The sequence below is a fragment of the Gavia stellata genome, chromosome 18, assembly GCF_030936135.1.
Source record: "Gavia stellata isolate bGavSte3 chromosome 18, bGavSte3.hap2, whole genome shotgun sequence".
Classification (NCBI taxonomy): domain Eukaryota; kingdom Metazoa; phylum Chordata; class Aves; order Gaviiformes; family Gaviidae; genus Gavia; species Gavia stellata.
The window spans coordinates 5,049,205-5,065,649 of NC_082611.1; the positions used below are offsets into that span (position 1 = coordinate 5,049,205).

General features: G+C 44.5%; 1 protein-coding gene across 1 annotated transcript in view; it reads right to left on the minus strand.

The window, feature by feature from the left end:
* The window catches only part of SDK1 (sidekick cell adhesion molecule 1), a 419,880-nt gene that overhangs the window by 18,670 nt on the left and 384,765 nt on the right, over positions 1–16,445 (minus strand). The window contains exons 36-40 of the mRNA XM_059826302.1: positions 9,430–9,545; positions 7,815–8,001; positions 6,852–6,989; positions 3,491–3,652; positions 2,151–2,276 (exon numbers count right to left, since the gene is read on the minus strand). Coding sequence (XP_059682285.1) covers positions 2,151–2,276; positions 3,491–3,652; positions 6,852–6,989; positions 7,815–8,001; positions 9,430–9,545 — 729 coding nt within the window. The remainder of the gene's footprint in view (positions 1–2,150; positions 2,277–3,490; positions 3,653–6,851; positions 6,990–7,814; positions 8,002–9,429; positions 9,546–16,445) is intronic.

Consider the following 16,445-nt stretch of genomic DNA (forward strand, 5'->3'; position numbering starts at 1 on the left):
CCCTGCTTTTGTTAAGCTCGTAATTCAGATTTCAAACTCCTCCGTGCAGAGATGAGGAAGAAAAGCGGCACAGAAAGGAAGGCGACGCTTGGGTGAAATAAGCAAACATTCCAATTAGTCTGTCTCCTCTCCTGGATCACATTTCACGCTTCCTACAGCTGCAACCAGAACGAAGGATGAGAATCCAGCATACAAATGCCTAGTTCATTTGCTACAGCAGCATGAATAGGATTAAAATAATCTGAAGAGGAATTAAATGCCTCAACAGACAGGTTGCAAGAGCAGGAGAATAAGACCTCTTCTGTGTGTTTCCAGGATCAGTGGAGCGGGGCCAGCAGAAGTGACCCAGGGTTAATGCAGCTCAGACCTGCCTTGGAGGGACTATTTTCTTCCTACTCAAAAAGAGTGGGCCACAAATCCTACATCCTTAGCCATGAACTGTAAAATGTTCGTTCACATCCAACGGTGAGACAACCCCAGGAACGTGGGATGAGTTTGCAATGTCACCACTCACACGGGTTGAATTTCCAGCTTGCAGATGATCGGTACATGGACCGCAGGTTTCCCGCTAAAATACTCTTACTCAAAAAACTCTGTCTGGGGAAATGTAAGCTGGCAAGTCAACTTCAATGAACGGTTTCAGTTTAACTTGCTAGCTAAACAATGCTGTTCAAATAAGACAGGGTATTTTCTACCTATGAAGAAACGAGGGCAGAAATCAATAAACTGACGTAAGGGAAATAGAAGCACAGTGGTGTCACGCCTCTAATTAAAAAAAAAATCTTGATTGCTCTGGGAAACTCCAGTGCTTTGGGAAGGTACACGTTTTCCTTCACTTTGTTTTGAAAACAATTGTCAAGTAAATGACAGAAATTAGGAAGAAATTCTAGGGTCACAGCAGAGCCGCACTACAGAGCAAATTCTATCTGATGCAAGTATGGAAACCTGCATCTTCAGTGATGACCCCAGAAATGCAGGCAGTGATTTTGTTACTGGTCTGGTGATTAAAAACATTGGTTTTAAATGCAACCTTACATTCAAGAAACAGTTAGGATCCTTCATATAATCAAACAGATAAGCATTCATTTAATCAATATATAATCAAGCAATGTGCAAGCACCTAGAAGTAAAAAAGGAAAGAACAAGCAGCCAACATGGATATGTCAAGTATAAATCATGTCTAATTTCCTTCTGTGACAGGGTAGCAGACCTTGTCAATAGAGGAGAAAGAGCAGACATCATCTATCCTGACTTCAGCAAAGCTTTTGACATCGTGACATTCAAACACGGTCTATGTGAAACAAGTATCTGGTAGATGCATCAGCTGCTGGAAAACTGTACTTGGCGAATGGTTATCAACATTCACTGTCAGAGCGGAGGGAAATTATCAAGTGAGACTACACAGGGGTCTGGCAGCATTCACTGTTTTTTGTTAATGACTTAGTTACCAGAAAGTGCGCGCTTATTGAATTTGCAAGGGGTAGCAAGCTGGGAGAGGCTGCGAACAGGCTGGAGCATACGCCTACTTTTAAAATGACAGTGTCCAACTGGGCAAATATTCTGGAAAAAGCAGAGAGCAGCTTCAGTAAGATGCAAATCCCAGAAGCAAAGGAGCTCTGGGAAAGCACCAAGAAAAACTGTGGTGATGGGGGGATTCTTTCCCCCCCATGATGCCCCCCCTGCAGAACAAATGGGGAAAGCAACGCATACATGGTGCTGAAGTCCTCTGGCCCTGTTATTAACAGTAAAATAGTAATTAGCTGCTGTGTTCTGCTGCAGAGGAGGGCAGATTTCTATCTGTGGTCCTCAAAACACAGTTTGCAAGTACTTATTGGTCCTTGCGCATGAAAGATGCTGTAAGCATTTAAGTGAGTTTTAATAATGAACTATATTAGCTCATCAGTTGGATGATTTACCAGTGATTTAGTGCAGTGAAAGCCAGACCACTCAGGGTAATTTTCTGTGACGACTACTAAACAGGAGAAAATCTGCTAAACCACATAATAAACCAGCAATGGTGCCAGCATCCTCTCACAACATCCCATTGCCACTGGGATGACAAACAACCTCTCCACTGCAGGATGGGTTTCAGCATGGACTGAAGGAAGGGAACTCAGGACACCCAGCTCTCCGTGTTTCCCATGGCTTACCTGAGGGTCGTGCCTCTATAATGTACCCAGTTGTGGGTTTTTCTCCTGAATCTCCCTCAGTCCATTGTAGCGTCAGCCCAGAAGCAGATTTTGTCACCAGAATTTCCTGAGGGGAGCCGGGAGACCCTGAAGGATGAAACGAGAATAGCAAATGGTGGTGGTGTCACAGACAGACTGCAGTGTTCTTCATTTCTTCCACTGATATAGGGGAAAACATTATCTAGAAGTATTGGTCAGCATACAGACAACATAAACCAGCTCAACGGGCTATTGACCTAAATTTTTCACTAGTTCTAGTCCGAGCAGTTACATTTCAATGGCTGGGGTTTACAGGTACCTGTGTTAAGAAGGAAAGAGAACAAACACGCTCATTTTAACCATTAGCGTATCTGCAGCGTTTGCACACTGCCACTGGTGTTCCCGACTTCAGAGGTGAAACCAGCCTCCGAGTTTCAGGGGGAGGTTCGTGGGGACAGCCGCCGGCCCACGCGCTTGGGAAGATGCCACGGCCGTATTAGAGAGGATTCCTGCTTTATACTGCCCGTGGTGGGGCATGAGGGTCAGACTGCGGATCCACAGTGCTGCTGTCCCAGATAATGGCTACGGAAGGGACTGTGATAAAATGAAAGCTTGCTGGCACCCAGAAGGGCGGGATTGCCAGACATGGCTCTGATGGAGGGAGCAGATATTTCCCTGAGCTGGAAAAGAAGCAAAAATCAGAAATGCGACCATTGCATTGATGTTCTGTGATTTACTGGACAGGCTTATATCACTGGAGGGCATTGGGCTGGTTAGATTATCTGTTTATCAAAATCACTGATCAAATAAGAAACCAAACTCTTTTGGCACGCACACTGAACCAAGCTGGTGTTCAGCCTGTAGCTCCTCCTGACACATCAGGAAATTTGCAGACCTCTCCCTCTGCATAAGCCAAAGTGTCAGGAGAGAAAAATTATAAATTCTTTCTGGCTTTACATCCAGGAATTTCTGCTGGTTTCGGCAGAGTTATTCCAGTTCTGACTCCACCGCAGAGCAGTACAGTCAGAATTATGCACCGCGCTGTCAGGCTGCAGCTTTGAAATCCCTGGCTAGCCCATTTGTGTTATGATTTATTCACACTGTTTTGTTTACTCACATCAGAATTCTACATTTCAGGAAAAAAGGAAACATGTTTTTCATGGGCAGTTGCGAAAGCCACTGAATCATGTCCTGAGCTCCTGTGACTCAACTTCTCCTTGGCTTGGAAAGTCATGTTAAGCCCTGAGTGCACGATTCCCTGCTGTTGGATCGTGTTTGTGTAACTGATCTGGCTTGCGACATGGTTTTATGGTTCCACTTACCTTCTGCTGGCCCAGCTGTGACGTTGGCTTGCAGTTCAGGTCCATAGGCGATGGTTCGGGCTTGCACTCTGAATAAATAGGTCATGCCCTTGGTGAGATCTCGGACCTTCAACCAGCGTTGCCAGTTCCCTTTGATGTCCACGGTCACCACCTTACTCACCCCTGGAACAGCCATGCAGATAAAATAATAAGAGAAGGTTGCAACGCAGAAAAAGAAATCAAGTGGAGCTTATTACATCTAGATGGTAAGTAAAATTATCTAACAGTTTGCTAAGAAAGTATTTCTTACAATTAGCAGGAGTTTAAGTAGTGATAATAGCCAATTTTCAGCACTGATAAGTATAATTAGAGTTTAAGCTTGATAAGTGGGTACTGACAAGAAAAAAACCTTACAACACAACTGGGAAATTACCAAGAGACTACACGCAACTTCACTAATTACTCTGGGAAGAAAGGAGGAGGTAAATGAAGAGGACTGTATGTTGCAGGTTGCTTCCTAAGCAAGCATTTCTCCACTGCTTCTTTGCCAAGTAACCTGCAACGTTGCCTGGAGGAGGGAACAAGGGCCAGGTTCTTTCCTTTCACCTTTTCTTTTCATTTCCACCATTATCAAGCGAATGCAGAATGAAGGATATGTATCTCACAGGTAACTTCTGGGTATAAATGCCACTGCAATAGGGGATGCAATCAAAGCGCTATTAGCTTGGGCAAGGCTGAAGTCATGACTTGTGTTTCACTCTTCTCACTCTCTGAGAATTTTTCTTACATGGATGAATTAAAATCAGTGCTGTTTCCTTCATCAATGTTCATAGCTAGTTGCACGTTTAGGTTCTCAATGCTGCATAAAGGGCTGCGCAGCAATAAGTGCTTTGAAAACAAAAAAATTTCGTTTTCACTGAATTTTTCTAAGAGTCAGTCAATGGGAAAAATTTGGTTTATAAAATATTTTACAGAACAGAAAGTTCGAATTTACAGAGTCCTTCTGTCATTTTTCTGGTTCTGTAGATGTACATAACACATTTCAAACCAAGAAGATAGGAAGCGGGGAAAATGTTTTTCCCACTAGAGAAGGCAGCTTGTTAGTTTGTCTTTCCAGAAAAATGCAGAAGGAAGATTTTTTCCATCCAGATGCTTATTTTATGCAAATCAAGATGCTTCTTTCAGTTTTTATCAGCTGAATAAAGAATTACGTCCAAGTGATTTCTGTTCAAAGTTTTCTCCCAGATACAATTTATAACTCAGGGAATCTTGCCTTGGTTAACGAGGAAGCAGTAAAAGTGCTCCCTCCTTCCCTAGGTGTACTATTTCATTTCTCTGAGACAAATCAGGAAGCATTTGTCATTTTGACGTTATGTTCCAAAAAAAAAAAAGGAACTGTTAAAAAAGGCTCCAGGGCAATTTTGTTGTCTATGATTGTGTAAAACATAACACTGTAAAGCTTAAACAATAAAAGGTCAAACAGGGAGAAGACTGTGCTAAAGAACAGATTGCTGTTCGAAAGTTTTGCAGATTTTAAGGGGTGGCTTGTGAGTGGGAAGGCAGGAGGTGTCACAACAGCGAGGATGCTCAGCCAAAGATCACGAATGGGTGTCAAGTCAAAAGGTGCAGGAAAAGAGCTGCAGGGGGTCTGGTCCATCCATATTAGGTGGATTTGGCAGTGCTAGGTTAACGGTTGGACTTGATGATCTTAAAGGTCTTTTCCAACCTAAACGATTCTAATCATTCTATATTCTTGCACTGTAGTGCTGGCATGGAGGAACGTGAGACCTGGGGCTGGAAGGACCCTCCGGGTTCGTGGGGTCTGGCAGCCGCCGGCCCCGCAAGCCTTGCTGCCTGCATTCAGCACCATTACGTACTCCATCTTCAAATGAGTTTGGCTTTTCCTTGCTCTCTAAATGAAGGAGCACGGCTTTTCTATCGGAGGAAATTGATGCCATCAAGGTGGGGATTACTTACCATGGCGGGAGAATAAATACGTTTGCTGAAAGAAAAACGTTGGCACAAGAGCAAATGGGTAGAAACTGGAAAATAAATTTAGGCAAAAATTTAGAACCTGAGGAAAAGCCCTCCATAACCTCCCTGCTCACATCAGAAATCATCTACACGGGAACGAGAGACAAAGTGGAGTTGGAGATAGCACAGGCAGAGGTGGGGAAGAGAAGAAAAGAAAACAAAGATTCTGAGGATGTTAAGTCAAATGCATGCAGAGAAAACATGATCTGACACTTCCATATTTTCAGGGGAAAAAATGTATTCTTAAACCTTGCGCAGGAATGAATAAAAGACAGGAAATGCCCAAACAGCCCAAACCTCCTGCATACCCCGTGCACATTTCTTGGTCAAAATTAGAAATGCTTTCTGCATTAGCTCTTTGTGCTCAGACCTGCCAGCCGTAAAGGCTGAAAGTTCTTTTATTCTCGTGTTTTCATTCCTGAATATAACTTTCTCAGTGCATAAGACATGGATATTCAGGCAATATAGATCTTTATTCCTTACAGAAGAAGCAAATACGAGTGATTGATATCCTTGTTTCTTTGGAAAAGAGTTTAAAATGGATTGGCAATGGCTGAAATTACTCTTCCTGCTGTCACACTGCCAAAGTCGGACATCCTATTGAACTGCTGGCGATCGACCAGGAATATAAAAATATTAGTAAGACCATCCACAAACTTTGTAATCTCTTCTAATTCACCTTTGGAATGAATTTACATTTGTTTTCAGAGAAATTGCCAAATCCTTCTCCGTTGCTGTTCTGGCAAATCAATGAGACATTTGTGGCCACCACATTGTTGTGGTCCAGCTTAAATCTAGTGCTGGGTTAAAAACGCTGCTTGAAAACGCCATGTAAACAGACACAACGAATTCGCTATCGCAGTTATTCTCCCCTGTCAAAAGCGGCAGTGGTACCAGTGATGACTAGCACATTTGATGCCCGGGCAATCTTTGCGATAACAGAAGTGACACATGATGTGATAAGCAACACAAATGTGTCTGACGACTATTCTGGGATGGAGCCTACTCAGCAATTTCAAAGCGCAACACGGGGAGACAATCAGGCGTTCTCAGGCTGACTCTCCTCTTCACCCGTACCAGGTAACGATGGCCATAAAATGACTTTTCAAATCACACAGAATACAGTTTGTGCAAGAAAATGAGAGAGGACAGACGAAAGCTATATTCCACAATGTTATCGTTTGCTGAACGGTTTTGGCAAAAGCAGAATTGTTTTACTTACCCTCTGCCACCTGGCTGCTCTTGGAAAACGGCAGAGAGCAAGTAGGAAATTGGGCAGAGATAAAAAATACTATAGTGCTTTTCTATCATTTCCCCATGAATATGTATGATTGGAGGTCTTTCTTACCCTGGATGGGAGCCAAAGGCTCATAGACTACTCGATAACCCTGCAGGACTCCGTTTGCTGCTGTCGGCTCGCCCCAAGACACATTGAGTGTAGTGCAAGTGATTTCAGAGAACACCAAGAAGCTGGGAGCACTGGGTGCTGAAAGGATTACAAATAGATTGAATTGCAGTACGAGTAGTCAATCTGATACACATATATATTATAAAACATTGGTTTATTTGCCCAGCCTAAATCTAAAGGAAACAAGCTGTGAATGGGATTTGTCAATTGTATCCAAACGTCCTGTAACCAGTCAGAAACCCAGCCTGTCCTAAAAAAAGCAGCCCCTCAGCTGCAAAGCTGAACCTCAAAACCGAACAAGGAGATAGGACACAGAAGGGAGAAACCCTCGGAAGGGTGTTACGTGAGCATGTGGCCTGAGTGCACACCTCCTCTTCATAGCCACCAACAAGGGCATTGCCTTCACCCTGTGCTGGAGTGCTCCCACCGCGGTCATGTCCAGCACAAGAGACAGCTCAGTCTGACTGGGTGGCTGCTGACCCAGCTTTAAAAAAATAAAAAAAGAAAAAAAAAAAAAGGAGGAATTATAAAAAGCGCAATCATACCCTCACAGGACTGTTTGGGCAATTTCCAGGCACTGGAGATGAGTTCCTTCGGATTTTCAGATGTGATAGCAAAGGCCAGAAAAAGAACCACAGACAATTTCGTTCTGGACCAGCTTGTGAGGGGACTGGTCCTTCTGCCAGTCCATTCTTGTTTCCACTGTACCGCTCCCTTTTCCACACGGTCCACTTATTGATCCCTTTTTTTCCCCTCCAAGACCATTACAATGTAATGACCCATCTGAAAGCTAAATCTAAACACCAGTGTCCTCCTGCATCCATCCATTTCCCTTAGCCGCTGCCCAGTTACATGCCAGTCATCACCGAGCCCGTGCTTTGAGACAAGGCAACGATCCCGTACCCGCCTGGTGCGTCCTGCCCTGCGAGGGGCTGCTCCTGGGGCCGTCCCCGGCTGCGTTGAACGCGGAGATGCAGACCATGTACCGCGTGTGGCTGGTCAGGTTTTTGAGCCGGACGGTTGTCTCTGGGAGGAAAAGGACCTTCACTTTCTCCGTGTCATTTTGGATGTCGCTCTCCCAGTAATAAATCTGTTGGGACAGTGAGATGTTTTAGTATATCCTACACCTAGAAAATATCTGGGCATTGCAGCTATAATAAAGATCAGGAAGATGGCGCAGCCTTGCTCTGGACTCCTCCGTTAAATGCGATACTAATGCTTTTCACCACATGCCCAATCTTTTCTCTTCCTTTGGCAAATTCCCCCGAATCCAGTGACCATGTAGCTGAGTACATCACTCCAAAATAGAGCACAGGCTGAAGAATATAGCCTAATGACAGCAGATATGAGCTGCCAGAGTTCAGCGATGAGAGGTCAGTTTTTAAATTCTCCCTGAAATGCTAGCTGCCTGTCAGCACTGGCGTCCTGATATGACGGTCCATAATACACCTCTGCACGCACACAACGGTTTCACCATTTGTGTTTGTAGGACAGCCAAACGAATCCCTTCCTGAAGAGGGTAACAAAGACTTTCCCTAAAGTTCCTTGAGGTACTGTTCCCCATTCTTCCCTTACATAATTTTTATCCTGATGCCATAAAATTAGGCTTTGGAGAAGTTGGTTCCAAGAGGAGAAGTGGTGCCAGCCCTACTTATTGGACAGACCTGGCAGTGAGAGCATTACAACAGGCCAAAGCAAGCCAGAAAGTTGAGAGAACGAGCCAAGGCAAGACTCCACCTTGGCTCTACAAGCCAAACTGTTACAGCCATCTATATATGTACAAAAGGAAAAAACCCATGAATTGATATATAAGGAAGCTTGTTACTGCCAAGAAGGGATGCCAGATTATTCACATTGGCTTGGCTTTTCTTTGCTCATGGACCTAAATTCATGGAGAGAGGCAGAGCCAGACACTGAACCCAAGCCAAGCTCCAGTGTTTGTAGACTTGCCCATTTCCACTCCCTGAGGGTCCATTCTCGCGCTGGAGAAGCTAAACAACATGCCTCTGCAACGTGCTCATCTCCTGTGAACCAAATGCAATTAATACTATCATTTAATTTTGTTAAAGTTAAGGAAATGAAATAATTCTTCCAAAACCTGACCTGTCTCAGGCTTCTAGCTTGGAGAAAGTTCTGCTTTCCTAATGGCTTGTAACATTTGATAGATAGAAAGCTCAGTTAATTTTCTTCAACACATTTCTTGCCCGTAGCTCTCATGTGTCTGTTGCTTTTTGGAGCAGATATGTTGCCTGCATAAGTGAAGCTGCCTCCTTATTTGCCTCCTTGTTTCCCCACGCTCTCCTTCTCCACAAAGAGCAACACACCTTTCCTTTTCTTCCCCCCAGTCTCATTCTCTTTCTTTTGGTTTTGGGACTTTAGTGCCAATTCCATACTGCAGTTTGAATGCTGTTTTAATTTGCCTTATGCAGTGAGGGCAACTGTAGTTTGTAGAGCTATCTCACAAGTAATAGCAACGCCAAGCAAGATAAACGAAAACAGTAGAAACAGGAGGATTTGCCTTGTAGCCTTGGATGTTCCCATTTTGGCTGTCGGCAGGAGGGGGGTCCCAGGTGAGCTCCAGCTGGCTTGCAGAAAGGGAATTTACTTGGATGTTCTGTGGGGCCAGCGCTGGTGCTAGAGAGAAAGGAGGACAGAAGAATTAATAGTGACAAGTAGAACTAGTTCACATCCAGGTTGCAGTTTTCCATTTGCGGAAGGACCCAGGACAGACTCTGTTTATGCCACGAGTCAGCTACCGGAGTCAGCCCCGGAGGTATCTGTATCACGGGGACGTCTCAGCACACGTGGGCTGAGGAGCAGCCGAGCCTCCGGACGTGGTTATGTTCTGTCCCACACAGACTGGGTTAGACATTGAATCAACTCAATCCTGCCAGCAGCTCTGGAAGGGAAAGGAGGATTTTGCCTTCGCTCTACGGTAACGTTTGGGGCCTGCCCCTGGCAGCGACACTGCGCTCCTGCCCGGCCGCTCCTGACAGTAACCCGGAGCAAGGCAGCCCCCTTTGCCACCGCCAGCCTGGCCTCCCACTCAGCAGCAAGTCTTTGTAACAGCCTGTTTGCACGGCTCCAAGACTTAGGGCCAAAATACCGTCTAAAATTACCTCCAAACCAGTCAGATGCTAATCAATTCAACTAATATTTTATGCATGACAAAATGACTTTTAGTTCACTACTTGTTGGCTCTGCTTTGATTATACCTTCACATATACACGCTGGCCCTCTTTGGCTCCTGATGGCTTTTCTTCTTTGCATTGTGCTGTGCTAGAAAACTAATCTTTGAGTGCACCTGGGTCACACCATCCTTCCCTTTGTCGGGATCCAGCTCGGTGCAGGTGGATTTCCTTCCCCAGCGGCCAGCAAGGACGGTCTGTTTTCCAGACCTGCTGTCTCTGCCTCCGACGGGTCTTAACAAAACAGCACATGTTCTGTTTACAGAAAAGGTGCCAAAGCATGTCCTGTTCAAACTCCAGAAGTAGGAAGAGAAAAGGCAGGACAAAGGGTAGGGTTCTCCTTTCTCCATGTTCGCGGTGCCGTAGCCTTTGCCCAGGCCACCTGAGAAAGCTGCCTCTCTTCTCTCGGCCCCTTACGGGCCATAAATAGAAGCGATAAAACATTCACTCCTTGAGTTAGATAGCCCCAGTTATCTGTTCCTCTGGAGACTTCTTTCTTCAGAGAGAATGACCTTCATAAGTCACACTTTTCTACCAATACTCCCTCCCCCATGAGTTATAAAATAAAATAGTAATTAACACCCACTCAGCCTGACACCAACTATTTATTTTGTTCTAACTGTGTGGTTTCCATATTATCACTGCCCACCCTGCCGTTAATGGAAATGTTAATAACCAGCGCCAGGTTGTTGTGACAGATGCTTGGGCTCATTATCAGAAATTCTTATTTACCGCTCCATTAAACGACAGAATCGCACAAAAAAACAATTCAATCAAAACTAACTGGAGGAATTTTAACAGCCACATTAATAATCCAAAACATAAATAAAGTTAATGTCTTTTGCATGTTTGCCATCGGCAACTCTGTTGCAAAATTATTGCTGTACAATTAAAACGTGAAAGGCAAAATTGAAAATAGCCTTTATCCCAGTGATCAGTTAAAACTATTTGTTTATTATATTTTTTTTGTTTCCTTTTGGGCTGGATGTAGCGAATGCACGAGGTGACAATGACCATCAGTAAAATACAGCTTGTTCAGAGGGGTGCCCTCGTCTAATTGCTGCCCCGTCTTCTCCGCGTTGCCGGAGGAGCGAAGGGAGCAGCTAGCCGGCTGGCTGGCTGCGCTCACTGCAACGTAGTGCTGTTCTGTTAAGGACCGAAAAATCTCAAGATGTTGAGACTTTCACAGCACACATCAGAGCGCGAGGCCCAACTGATCACACAGTACAAACCTGAAAATACTTCTCGGAGATTTGCAGATGATGCCGTGCTCAGGGAAACAGGAATATGTACAATCACAGCAGAAAATGGATCACTTTAGCAGTGTATTTTCTTTCTAGGTAGTGACACTACTGTCTGTTCTGAGCTGACAGCTTCAAAGTGCTCTCAATACCCAGGTCTGAAGCAGCGTCTACAATAGCATTTTTCTTTGGATCCCATGTGCCAGCCTGGAACAATTGCCGCTTCCAAGACGCGCCCGTTAGAAGAGCCGGCGTGCACAGCCTGCTGCCAGAAAAACACCGCTTTTCCTCAAACCCTTTTTGAAGCACGTCTAAGAAACACAATGGTTAAAAACTGCCAGTGATCATTCTCCACTGACACGCTCGCTACTGGAGCTGCACTTTTGCTGGCACGGCAGTGGAAAATTTGATGGGAGGAAAAAAAAACCAAGACAATGTGGAAAAAGACATTTCTCTTCGCTACCCCAGAGCCTCAACGAGATGCAAATTGTTTGGTTTTGTGCCCGTGAGTCTGTCCCTCCGTTCAACTTTCAAAGGCTGATGTGTCCCTCCTCTTCTAAGCACAGATTTCTTGTTGACAGGAAGGGACAGCAGAAAAGCGCTGCTGATCCTTGATGTGGCTCCGTGCAGACAGCACGTTACATTAAGGGTGAAATGAAATACTTTCAAAAGAAGGAAACACATCCCTGAAGACTCCACCTGTTTGAAACCCCAAACCATTCACTGAATGCATGGACAGCCTGTGCCAATAAAAGCAAGTGCATTTTAAAGGTGAATTCAAAACCCTTTAACCTTCTAGGAATGCAGTTCAAGATTACCGAGCTCTGAATTTTTTCATGGCTGTGAAATCACAAATACATAAAAAGCAAGGTTAAAGCTTCATACCTCACACTGCTTTAGGTGTTAGTGACATTATCAAGTATAACAGGAGCGACACAGACCCCTGAGGGTCCAAACTCAGCTCTTGGCAGGTGGAAAGCATTTCACTTGCCCTGAAAAAAATGTATGTATTCATGAAGTCTAATTCTGTGCATGTATCCTGGCTTGGAATTTCATGCAGGTATTTGTAAACATTTCTTTTCTTATCTGATTTCAATTCACCTTTGAGATTGTCTCCCTGAAATTCTCTCACAGCTAAAAAGTAAGGAGAAAGGCTGAGCACATTGTATAGTCATTAGTAAATAATGACAACAACTACGGACCCGGATGATGATGGCAGGATCGTGTAAAGACAACAAATCTACCTGGAAACCCAGTAAGAGAGTCAAAATGAGCCCATGAATAAAGTGACACCTCTATATCCACATTGAAACATATCACTGCCCTCATTTTCCAGTCGTACTGAACAGCCTCTGCTCACACTGCAGTCAATCTGAGCTTGCAAATGCTTATAACCTTTAAAGGGAAGGTGCTTAAAATCCCCAGTGACCTGCTCGCACCAGAGCTCCGTGCATTGCAGAAGGTTCACCTTCGTTTTTCTCGCTGCTTGCCTGGGATATTTGCTCTCTGGGCTGTGTGGCACCGAGAGCTTTTCATCAATATGAAACTACTATTCCTTTTCTTAGTGACAGTCGCCACGACGCTTTATAGCCCAGGTAGGCTACAAATCCTTGTGATTCATTGGGCAAACTTAATAACTGTTTTTATGAAGCATTCCTGGCTGCTGTTACATCTGCTCCAGTTTCTGAGTAGCAAAGGATTTCTCCTCTACTGATTTTCTAATTGTTTCTGTAATTCCAATATTATGTCAGGAAATTCGCAGACAAGTCTGGGACAAGGTACCTTCATACTCATGCCATTTAAATAAACATGCAGGCAAAAAAATGAGGAGAAAAATGCAGTGAAAGAGACTGAAGATTTTCTGCACATCAGCTTGATCCTACAGTTTCAAACAATCCCAGGCAAATTTCTCTTTTGTAAAGACCTCTGATCCTTTTCTATCTAACAGGCATTTTCCCCCCAGTTCATCAAAGCATGCTTTTGTGAACATGCCTGCTTTTATTCCCTAGTAATCAATATATTTGCATTTTGGTGTTAGCACCTAGAGGCCAGAATCTCATTGCACAATGTGTTGCATAAACATAGAACAAAGAGACAGCTCCAGGCCTAAAAAGCCTCTAATCTATATGTCTACACATTATAATGGAGGGGTGGTTGCAGCATGTTCTGACATATCAGCTGTAATCTTATCTACCTAGTGACTAACAACAAGAGAGGAGACACAGCAATATCCAATGTAGCGTGTGCTGACAAATAAAGCGTGCACACGCAGCACCTCCAAAGTTTACACACTGGTTCCTGGCACACACAGTCATGGAAAAGAGAGCTGGAAAGGATTTGGAGAGGGCTCAGACAAGCCATCCTCCTGCATCACACAGAGATCAGCTCGGCTGGTCAGATGTCGGTGTAATTTCGATCCCTGACCTCTTTCCAAATTCCCCCGCCATCCCCACACAAACTCTGCCAGCATATCCCTATTTTCATAACTCTTAAAATGTCTCTCAAAATAGCTGGCAGGTTATTATTATTTTTTGTTTTAAATGTCTAGGCTAAACCACCCTCCTCATATTGAAGTTCTGGCCCTGCAGTGGCATGGAGAACAGATTGTTTCTTCTCCCATTGCAGCCACTGCCCTCAAGTTATGGCGTAGATACGCAACAGTTAAGTGGATTATAAAAGCCAAACACAACGCAACAAACAGAAGGTCACAAGATAAAACAGCGAGACTGATCTGCAGAACAGGCAAAGCGAAATGCAAGGGGTTTTCTTGCAGTATGGGCTTAGAGAAGGAACGCAAGGATGGTACCTCCCAAGAAAGAACAAAGAGGTGTATCTGCACATGTTTGCAGTCACTCCTTCCACGAAGGAAAAGCAGCATGAGAGAAAAATGTTTGGCATTTATTGGCCATTTTCTTACAGCGTCTGCAAAAGAGAGGTGGGAGTGAGGAATGCTTCCCCTGTGCAACAGTACCTCTGTGCCATCAGGAATGCTGTGTGAGTGATGCTGATTAGTTCAATAACAATTAGTTAATTGTGCTTCAAAAACAGCTACAGCAAAGCTGCTTTCTGCTGTGACAAAGCGGCACAAGCTATATTTAGAATGTAAAAGATGTTTCCCACCAATTTCTGGCTGTTTTAAGCTAGGCAATATTTTGTGATGGAAGTACGCGCTTTTTCCAAGGGCTGCGCTTTCTGGGGTTACTCAGATGTATTTCAGATGCAGTAAGACAGGCAGACCCACGTACAAAAGATGTGGGTCTTAAGCCCTCCAACACAACTCCATTTGCTAACGTTGGACCTGAGTGCTCCCTACCCTCTTATTCAGGCATGACAATTTGGCACCGAAACCTAGCGCTCGGCCCGTTATTAACTTCAGCAGACTCGTGTCACCCTGCAACTTGAAATGAGTCTCAGGAAAGGAGCAATCTGGTCTCCCCCATCTTTGAGAAGCCCTACCTCCTACTCTGTGTGTGTGTAAATCAGCTGGAAATAGCCAGGTTTTAATAGGAAATAATCCTTTTTTCAGGGATGTTGATATATGTGATATACGTGTTGATTTACACGGTTGCATAGAACAGCGTGAGAGCAATTGAAACATTCCCTAGCGTACAAGAGACCAACGGAAGTCAATACAAGAAGAAGTTGAACAACATCTCTCTCACCCTCATGAACACTGATGAGAAGGAGCACAATCTAATAGATGCCAAAATAGAAAGATAAACAGACAAACCTACCTTGGTGGAGAAGAAGGGGTGGAGAGCAGAAGGAGAATAGCTGTCAGGATGGGGACTTTGGGAATCTAGCTTTTACTCTGTGCCGTATTATCCGGGTAGGCAAACACTTGGCCCCCTCCCTGTGTACTACACTTCGTACAGTAGCTGTGTTTTGTCACATCACATTGTTAAGGGTATTAAAGTCATGAAAAAGCATAAATAAAAGCAGCTGCAAATGATACCCAAATGTAACATCCCCAGCTTCTTTGCTTAGCACTGGGAAGCTTCCCAACATTGACTAGGCATGTCTTCAGCCATCTGCAGAGATATGAGAGGGAGGCGGAAAAGGAGGAAAGAGGGAGAGATGACATTCACCGCACGTATCGGAAAAACACTGAAGTGAAACAAGGACTGGAAATGGAGTGTCCTTTCCACGGATCCAGACTCTGGGAGGTTATCTGCCAATGCCATTTTTTTGAACCGAGGAGGCACTCACGTTCTAAGGAAACCTCCACGGATATGACTTATTCATGAAGAACCTTCATAAACTGGCAAGTCGACTCAAGCAGGAGTAATTCTCATCCTGTCCCTCACCATCTCTTCCAGCAGTGGTGAAAACCCTGTTGTTGTGATTACTAATCTTTTAATATGGGGTTCAGATTTCCCAGTAAGCCATGTGCAATCCAGGATTTTCATGGGACAGACAGGATCTGAGTGATGCGGAAAAGGTTACCGTGATCGCATTACAATGCCTATAACCAAGGCGAATCTCATGGTGCAGTACTGCAAAATAGTTAGAGCCTGCAAACAAAAACTACACACTTTTCTTTTGCTGAAGCCCACAGTTCTACTTAGCTAATACAAACCTAAAATAGGCTATCACATTGCATACTGGGATTATCCATCAAGGGACTGAGAGCGCCTGGCCCAAAAGCCCTTACAGAACTGTCAGGCTGCCTCTGGAAAGGGCACACAGGTGGTTAAAACAGGAAGGGGGAAAATAATAAAGTGAGCTTTTTCCTCTATTTCTTTGGTGTCAACAAGTATATGATCACACAGAGGCAGGCAGCCCATCAGTCAGCAGAGACGGACCCATGAGCAGGATAGCAAGAGTCTGACAAGCATTAGGTATGCGCAAACAAACATACAGGCACAAACCTACGAGCTAAAATCCCCTCTCACTTACATCAATGCAAATTAGGGTTAGCTCCACTAAAGGTAGTAGAGCTAACCCAGCGTGAAAGTTGTGCAACTGAGAGCAGCGTCAGCTCTGATGAGCGCAGGATTCACCCCCCAGGAGGTACTGAAGGTTGTTCAAGGGTGCAGGGGATGGTGAAGAACTGCTGAGTGGTTGATACTCTGGCCTGATCCTCCCTCATGTGCACCGGGAAG